At 33.6% G+C, this 10,171-nt stretch overlaps 1 protein-coding gene across 1 annotated transcript; it reads right to left on the bottom strand.

Annotated features, from left to right (window-relative positions):
• Nucleotides 1-469: 469 nt before the first annotated feature.
• Nucleotides 470-1,968, bottom strand: LOC145065936 (galactinol synthase 2-like). Its single transcript, XM_079013055.1, has 2 exons — nucleotides 1,500-1,968; nucleotides 470-1,410 (listed from the first exon to the last, which is right to left on the bottom strand). The coding sequence occupies exons 1-2, from the start codon at nucleotides 1,833-1,835 to the stop codon at nucleotides 727-729; spliced, it is 1,020 nt and encodes a 339-aa protein (XP_078869181.1). The 5' UTR covers nucleotides 1,836-1,968; the 3' UTR covers nucleotides 470-726.
• Between the last annotated feature and the right edge of the window lie 8,203 nt (nucleotides 1,969-10,171).

The raw sequence follows: 10,171 nt of genomic DNA, 5'->3' as shown, positions 1-10,171 counted from the left end.
CAATATGATTTACTTGAAAAATATAATTCAAGTTAAATATAAAATATGATATCAATTTGACGTATTAACTTATAACAGATAGCTAAAAGGTTATAAGTTAGTTGATAAAATATTATTTTATAAAAACTTAGCTAATAAGTTACCTATATGATATAACATAATATAAAAGAATATTTAAAATAATAATTTTTGTATGACTAATTAAAGATAAATTTAAAAAGATTTAAGAAATATAAATAAATATAACAAGTGTAACCAGTGGAAAAATAAAAGCTTTTAATAAAAACTTAAATAGTTTTTCAAAAGGATAATTTATAGGCTATTTTTACCTTAACAAATATGAAGAAAAAAAAAACCCTGGATTTAGTTTAACCATTTAGGAATTTATATTTAACAATCACAAACATTTGAAATGGCTTGCATTCCTGAAAGTATCCTATGATCACTTTGAACTTAATTAGGAACGATCTTATACATAAATAGGAATTTTCCATTAACATATATTAAGGTGGAAATCCCACTATTCATAGTTACAAACCCACACCAAAGCCAAAAATCAAAAGTGTACATTAGTACTACATATCCCAACTCACTATTTGCTTTTAGTTACAACTTCTATCAAAACTCAATACTATATTATACGAGTTTGAGAAGCATAATTAAGAAAATAAAAAAATAAAAAAAACAAAGAAAAAACTAAATAGTGTGTAAAACACCATCGATCGGTTAAGCCGCCGACGGAGCACTAACGAAAAGAGGACCACCTCTCTTGGTCACCGGCGGCGACGGTTTATCCGCCGCCATCAAGTGTGTGGTTGTGACCTTAGAATCGCCATGAACGTAATCCAAGCTCTCGTCGTTGTAAATATCCCACCACTTGCTCACTAGCATCTTGATATCTTCCCTATCCATGTTCACGTCCTCTCCGGTGTACCTCCACGGCTTCGACCCGTCGGCGCAGTAGTGCACCACCTTGATCTTGTCAAGCTCAACGTTCTCAGGGTGGCGCCAAAGCATCGCCAAGATTAAGTTGTAGATATTTGGGATAGGCTTGTAAATGTCTCGAAAGAAAATGTTCAAGAAATCTTGCTCGGCGAATAACGTCGGTGGAGTGGACTTCACCGACTCCAAGAGGTCGTGGTAGGTGGAGAGATTGGGTTCGGAAACGAACATTCCGGCGTTGAAATAAAGCGGTGGTTTTGGACCCAACTGCTCTTCCGGCCAGTGAACCTTGTCCGGCGTCTGCTGACAGTATCCGATCTGATACTGCGGGCTGTTCCTCCAGTTTCTCTCACAGAAACAGTCCATGACGGCGTAGAAATGGCCGTCCGGCAAGTCAAACAGATGGTCAATGTTGTCGAACACTTGTATGTCTCCGTCCAAGTATATCATCTTGCTGTACTCCACAAACTGTAAAGAAGATCATAATACATTAACAAAAAAAATCGATCACAAAGTAAAGATTATAATAAAGAATATAAGAGATATTTGTTAACTACCTCCCAAATACGAAGCTTGGAGTAATTAATGACATAGTAGGCCATGGCGAACTGGGTGTGGTTTTCCGGCGGGTATAAAGGCTCAATCTCGCGGATGATGCAGCCTTGGGAGAGCAATTTGTGGCGGTGGTCCATCGGAACGTCGGGAAGCATTGCTACGACGAGTGGGTAGACGGACTTGGCCTTGCGGAGACCCTTAGCGAGAGCAACGACGCCTTTCCAGTAGTCACCGTCGCCGGCCAAGAAAGTGATATATGCACGGCGAGGCAAGGTGTTCGCCTTGACGTGACCGGAAGTGGGTGTGTTGCCGGTGTTTGTAGCAGCTGGTGGAGCCATGATTTTGTGAGGGTGATTGAGTGAAGAGTGAGAAGGTTAAGTCTTAACTCTTAAGTGATGTTTGTAGAGGAAGAAGATTGCAACTTGCAAGTGAGCAGTGTGTTTGGTGTTATTCCTAGAGTTTCGTTTGGGGATATTTATAGAAATCGGAGGTTATTAAATAAATAGAGAGACTGAAAAAGAAAATATATTTATATTGTTTTTTTTTCTTTCATACAACTAGATAGAAATATTTAGTTAGGTAACCTTTATTACACAAGGGGGAAATACAAAGTAATATATATTTATAGGTTAATTTTATTAAAATGATAATGAAGTTTTGATTATTTTTTATTTTAATACATCAAAAGATAAATTAAACGATTTTACTATTCAAATTTCAATATTTATTTTACTTGCTTATCTTCTAACTTACATATTTTTTTTCTATTTCTATGAATATTAAAAAATAATTTGATTGCGAAGTTTGAGATAAAATTTGAATTTTTTTACTTTTTGGTCTACACTAAGTTTGAAAAGTCAATTTATAAAATATCCATTTAATCTCGTTGCAAGTTGCAACCACTTCACTTACATTCTTATTACTGTTTTTATTTATGGGTTTTTATTTAACTTTTTAGACAAAACTTCTTGGTCCTTTAGTTTGTAAAAAATTGCATTTAGAGTACTTTTAGGAAAAATATCACGACTGTTGGTATTTATGGTTCTGAAAATTACATGAATGATCCTTCTAGAATTAACTTTTTGACTGGTTAAGTTTTTTTCTAAAGGATGAAAATGTCATTAAAACTGTATATACTCAACAATCAATTATGAAAATTTGAGATTTTATATATACACTTTATTTTTATCTTTTTGTTTTTTTTCTTTTATTTTTCAACAATTTGATAACTTTTCTTTTTATAGTTTTGATCTTTTGGTTTCTATTTTCTTATAGTTTTTTTTAATGTTTTTATTTATTTAGACTCAATTAAATGAATTTAAATTTGATAAACCATGTCGGGATTGTTTTTTCTTAGATTTTTCTTATTTGTAAATTGAATTGATAATAATTAGGTTGTTATTTTTATTTATTTATTTAAAATAACCGAAGTTGTTATTTTTATTTATTTAAAATAATAATTAGGTTAAAGTTTATATTCAATTATTTGTTTTAAAATATTACATATTAATATACTATATTCATATATTTTACATTTTTTGTTTCTTTTTAATTATTTTTGTTTTTTTTATTTTTCATATTAATTTAAATTTTTACGTATTTTTAAATTTTTTGTTTTTCATCAAGTTGATAACTTTTTTTAATCTTTTTTAAAAAGAGTAAAATTATTGAATATATTAGAGTATATTATAATTTTGGTGTTCGAACGTTTTTTTTTTGTTTTCTATTTTTTTAAATATTTTTGGTAATTTATGGTTAAAATTATATTTATATTAGTAATTTCGTCCCACTTTTTCTTTATATTTTTTTTTTGTTATTTAGTTGCTATTACATTTATGTTACAACAAATCAAAATTATAAAATCAAACAGTTTGTTTGTTGAGAATTAATGTTTCAATGTATGATATTTGCGATTTATAATTATTAAAAGGGAAATTGACTTATTAAAATAACTACCCTTTTGGTATGTTCACATATACCCAACTAACTTGTTTTATCTGTTCATAAATAACCATTATTCCCGGCTATCACCATTTGTAGTTGATTGTATCGATTTTGCTCAGTTAAAAACCATTATGTGGATTCTTACGTGGCCATTACACCCCTTTCTCATTTAATTAGGGTTCTTCAGCTTAATTTGATCTAATAACACATCCTGATTGAGAAATTGATACAACAGATTGAAGATTAGGGTTTGGAATTGAAGGTGCAAGTTGGATGTATACATTGACCACCAAAATGAACCAATTCTTGATTGCGTTGATAATGAGGTGCTAGTAGATGATAAAGGGTATGACTTGGATGAAGAGGATGACAAGGACTCGGAAATTTATGATATTATGGAATATAAACATGAATGTGATGAAGAGGCATACACTTTTGACAAAACCGTTAACACATTTTTTAATAAACTTTCAGGTATTTCCAATACTAATGGTCAAACTGATGGGTTTTAGCCATTAGAACATCCTATGTGCTCATGCAAACCCTAATGCTTGGATCTAGGTTTCTCTATTGTACATGCAATTCATCCAAGACTTTAAACCCTAGTTCTAGCATATAATTAATCATGTTAACATGTGAAAGGGTTTTTAGATCTTACTTTGATTGTTATGTAGTAATAACAATCTCAAATCCTCCTTGTAATGACTTTAGAAAGCTTAGAGTCACAAGTGTCACTCCTCTAATGGCTCACAAACACCAAGAGCAAGAGGATGAAGAATGATAAGAAAAGAGGCTGCCCAAAAACGTCCAAAACCCTAGAGGAACTCTTAGCCACGTTTTTGGGGCTTAAGGGTACTATATATACATGTAGGCTATTAGGGTTTTCAACTAGGAAACCCTAATTTGACTGCTTAAGCCCTAAGCAGCCCATGGACCCTTTTAGAATATCCCTTGGACGATTTCTAATGGGTTTCCCCATAGAATTCGTCCAACCTATTATTCCAAGGTAATCCATAGCCCAAATGCAATTATCTTATAATTACAGTTCCAGTCCCTCAAGTTTAATTAATCTCTTTTAGCCACAAAATTAATTATCAATTAATTCTTGACTAATCTGAATTAAACAATATGATTTCTCCTTTAATATATTATTCTCATAATATATTAATAAATCATAATTAATCCTTTCTCTCCATAATTCATCCTATCAAGTTGCTTTGGTGAAGGCAACCCAAAAGGACCATGCACCATCAGGTCAAGTACATATCAAAATAGTTATGGACTTAGACACTAACCCAACAGTCTCCCACTTGGATACGTCTAATAACTATTCTGCGTATGACTTCAGATCCTGATCTGCAATCGTAGCTTTCAAAAGCCGCTGTCAACTCTGATCTTATCAGATACGTGTCTTTTAGATAAGGGATCATATATTCCTCCATTCTAGATATCGTATAGACTAAGACATGGATTTAAATCATTCTCTCATCTATGTGTCGTTTCCCGATTTCCGATTTATGACGACTGACAACAGACTACAATTGAACACATCAAATTAGCCCCGACTTGGCCAAGCGCTTAGGTGTCATCACTAAATCATCGAGGGCCCCACAGATATCGCTTTCATCCTACTTTGGATAAAAGGAACGGATAAACTTTGATTCAATGCTTGCTTGCTTGCACTCACTCACCAAATCACACACAACAATATGTTTTATGACACCAAGTTACTAGTGTGTATACATATTATCAATGTGTAACCGACTCGCAAGATACAACTCGCACATCTCGGTTTCAAGAATATAAGATATTATCGTCTCACCAATCACTCGTGATAAAATCCATGAAGTGATTCAAGTGAGCGTGGGTTTAATCCAATGCTCAAATCATATTCATAAGCACTCATGAACGTTGCAGCAAACATTTGCTTATGTCTAATACACTTTAGACAATCCACACACCAATTCACGACAATCTTCATTCATACCTACTTCCAACATATGAACGACTGTGGTCCGTTCGAATAATTTGATTGTTCTGAACCAATTTAATTATTCAGGAGGTCAAAACATGCAAAGTGAAACACAAGAATAATACTAATCCCATATGGCCCAGAACTCTGGGTATAAATAAAACATTTTATTTAATCACCATATTAATTACTCATTATTTGTTGTTTCAGGTAATCAACTTCTTATTACTTGAATTATTACTACACTTGTCCCATGCTCTCAGCATGCACACAATGTTTACCTACGGTCCTTACTTTGTGAAATAGATCAAATGAACACATTTCCAATCATACTCATTTCACAACTCCCAATCCTTATCATAAGTATAAGAATATCAAATTCTTGTTACTTATGCTAGATTCTAACACTTTATGCAATGATTCTTTCGTAAAGTCATAGCTCAAAATCATCAAGACTCAGCCAATCTCTATTAGAAACAATTCTATAGATATGGTGTCTCTCAATCAAAGTACATTCCTTTGAACATCCTTCTTGCATAAAAGTTTCTAATCTAGACATAGATTCTCAATATCCAACTTCCCAATATGGAAACATTTCCATATTTTCCATATGACAACTCATTCTTAATAGAATATTATCTATTCATAATAAAGTCGATGTGATCCATCCAATATCATACTTCCAACTACTCACAAGCGACCAATCCTCAGCAAGCTTTGGATCGTCCTTTGATAGTTGTTTAATTATTTTAGTCAAAACCGATTCTTGTCCTTTTTCCCTCAAAATGCGCTAGGCATTTGGAAAATTTTAGAATGGTCAAATATTATAGCATGTGCAATCAATCCTTTACCCGAAGCGTATGGGATACGATCCATAATGCCTTACATGAAGATCTGATACTTTATCAATCTTGATGCCATAATCATAATCAAAATTTGAGAACACACTATGTATCCTTGACTAAATTTATTAACATTCCACAACCTAAGCCTTTAGATTTGAAATGAAGCATAATATTCTCTCCCTTAATTATAGCAAAACAACTATTCAATCCTTACGACTTTCTAAGGTATAACTCTTGTTTTCTATAATTAATATTGCTAACTTGCAATACTTGACTTAATAATCATACAAGCACAACATTTATGCTCCCACTATCATGATTATTATCATATAAGCATAACACTTATGCTCCCACTAGCTTTGACATGTATTCAGAAAACAACTTAACTTCCAGAAAACAATACCTATTGCATTTCTTAAGTTCATATTTCTAATACTTAATGCTTTGATAATCCTTTATCTAAGCTTCTTAATATCATACACCTTTGCCTAAGATAACTCATATGTGTGTCTTAAACAATTCAGACTAATTGCCAAATCTCACAATTCTAATTATGGAAAGGGATACTGTAACCATAATCAAATTCGAGAATACAATTTTCACAATCACTATCTTCTAAAAATCTCTCTTGGTGAAAGTATTTCCTCACAATCATCTTTATGAAGGAGGGAATCTTATGACACTTAGATTTTAATGGTGTATGTGTTCCTATCCATGCGAATTTGTCAAAACCAAAGTTTGCGACAAATCCAAACTCATATGGACCGAACTTTCTCAATCTTGATTTCTTGCCTTATGGTAACACGAGCGCCCATCATGTCTTCCAAGTAGTTAAGCATCTCATCCTTTCTTATCAATGTACTTTTCATTGATCAAGGTCCTTGCCTTTTGTGACATCCCCAAAATCTCGGCCAAAAAATATTGATTTTCATTTATGCTTTTAAATAATTTCAGAGTAAATCCTTTTGATTTGAAAGAGTTGCGGAATTTGTTCCCAAAAACAAAACATGATAAAACAATGTTTACCAAAGCATTTCATAAAAGAAATGTATTTTCATTATATAATCAAAACTCGGGGTGTAATGTTCCGATACAGACCAATAAGCATAAACGATAAAATTACAAGTCATTAAACAAATATATACATATACAGAATTGTAAACAAAACAACTTGATGGTTCATCCATCTTATGCCCTCGCGCCACTTCCTGTAATACAAATAAAACTGAGTGGGTCAGGCTTGGGAGCCTGGTGAGCATATAGGGTTTTCAACCCACAATAAATAATTATATTTAATTTCCACCAACCAACAATAACCCAATTACCCATTCCCGTTATTCTCACTTTATGTCCCTAAAACAACTAACATAAGGGACCTAGCCTAAGAATATTTCATCGGGGCGACAACACATGCTTCGGGGGTTCCTCAGCAATATAAGTCAAATAAGGCAACCATGAGGGGAATGGAGTACAACGAATGAACACCCAAGTTCATTAACACCTACAGGTGGCGAACCTGCTAATGTTTCCACAAGACTATCTAGAAAAGTCCATGGTCATCATCTAAACTCCGCTAGATGACTAAATCAAACAACAACGAGGCCTCTCATTTGTTTATTACACACCAACTATCTACCCATGTTCTACCCAACATATTAGTAGATAAAATATACATTTTTATACATAGTTTAAAAACCTGTATAACATGCTTTAATCAATACATATTCCACATAACAGATGAGGCACACACGCATAACACGTATTTCATAGAGAATAAATCATATCTATGAGATAGAAGAAAGTGAATACACATTCACACACATAACCACAAAATTATACACATAATAGGCATTCCGTATAAAATACTTCATAATTATGCGTTAGAAGAAAGTAACTACACACTCACACATATAAACAACAATATACTTAATACACTCAAACCATATTTGTATTATTATCGTGTTTATGAAAGGTAGTATACACTCACTTGATCAGAAGATGATCGGACAGCACTACGGCTTACAAAAGTAGTAATCCTCAGCAGATCTAGAAGATCTTCACAAAAATCGAACTTCTCGCGGACAGAGCTTCGGCTCGGGAATTGCACTTCTCGGGATCTCGGGACTTGCTTCGGGGCTCGAGAATATTACCGGGGCTTCGGGGTACTTCTGGCACGCAAATGGAGGCAAAACGGGAGAGAGAAGAGAGAAAAAGAGCAATTGAGTTGGCTGCCCTCGCATGCTATTTATAGGAGGCTGGAGCCTCGAAGTACGTGGGGCGTACTGCTCCGAAACGTCATTGCTTACGTATCCGAAGTGCTCGAGTGCGAGTGTCGACATTCCTCGGTGTACGCGGGGCGTACTTCGGATGAGTTCGATGACTCCTCTTCGGATAATGCCGGATTTTCCAATTAAATTTAAATACAAATTATTTAATAAACTTCGAAAATTCATATCTTCTTCATACGAACTCCGTTTTCGACGTTCTTTATATCCACGCGAAGGTGAGACTACGCTCTACAACTTTCGTTTAGACTCCGTCGGCTAATTTTAACTTTATTTTTATTATTTATTTTTAATAGGCTGGGACAGAAAAACTTCGTTATAAATTCATAACTTCTTCGTTTGACGTTCGTTCTCGCCTAACTTTTCATCGCTTCGATACCAACAACGAGATCTTCGATTCTCGTTTAGATCGATTCGACTAAAAACCGCTTGATCTCAAATCGAGTATTTCAGGCTGCATACCGCTAAGCCGAAACTTCGATAAATCATAACTTCCTCATACGAAGTCAGATTTGGGCGTTCTATATATATTCGGAAACTTCGTTTCAACCACTACAACATTATCCAATGATATCAACTTTATTTTACACTTAATTTTTGACGCTTATTTTTATTCTTAATTAATCAAACCACATAATTAAGCAATTAAGCACAAAACACATAATACTCAAATAATACACTCTTATTATTTCAAAACGGGTTACAAAGGTTAACCTAGACTATTACATTGCTAAAAATGGCAAGCCCGGAAACACAGGCGTTACACCTTTTATGCATTCAAATGAGAATTCATAGAATTCACGTGCATAATTAACTCAATTGGAACGACACAGAAACAAGATAGTGTCAACACGATAGGTTGTAAACCTCAAGTCGTGTGCTAGTGATGATCGATAAGGTTTATTCTTTATTAATTCTTGAACTTTTCAAGACCATTAAGACTCCCACTGACTCCTTGACATATAAGATTCTTTTGTCGATAAACATATCTCGACAAACAAATATTCAAGAGTTAGTGTGGCTTTTATCAAGACTAAACATTTCACAAAATTGGTCCTAGTTGGTCTTTGTCTTACCTAAGACATCACAACTTTCCAATTTCAAATGTGCAGTAATAAGAAAACCTTTTTTTTCAAATTCCACATTTGATGAATGTTATAAACCTTCTTAAGACTTGTCACTCATTGTCACAATCTTAACTCTAAGACTTGGTTTTGGAACGAAGTATGATTGACTTCTTGATTTAACCATTTCTTCAATTCTTGATTCCTCTTCTCAGACATACAATTGCACTAAGACTCACTTTGAGGACCAACTGAGATATGGTTCTTAATCATTAAGACCTATCATAAAACATAATAAAGGTACTCTCCCTTCTTCTTAGAATAGAGAAACTTTTATCTTTCTGCCTACTTGATTCTTCTTATTCGTTCTGCTATTGATTTAAACTCTTTCAAATCAACTCAGAATCACACTTAATCTTATAAGTATAATCATATCCACTAAACCTTTAGTAAATCATGACGAATATCTTTGTCACTCTTGTGGTGGACTTGATCAACACACAACCTTGTGTACTTGATCTCCTAGTCCTTCACTTGACACTTTGTCAACGAATTAGTCTAATT

Source organism: Lactuca serriola, chromosome 8 (assembly GCF_051521515.1).
Source record: "Lactuca serriola cultivar US96UC23 chromosome 8, Lser_US96UC23_V15, whole genome shotgun sequence".
NCBI lineage: Eukaryota > Viridiplantae > Streptophyta > Magnoliopsida > Asterales > Asteraceae > Lactuca > Lactuca serriola.
This window is presented reverse-complemented; position numbering and strand designations above follow the sequence as displayed.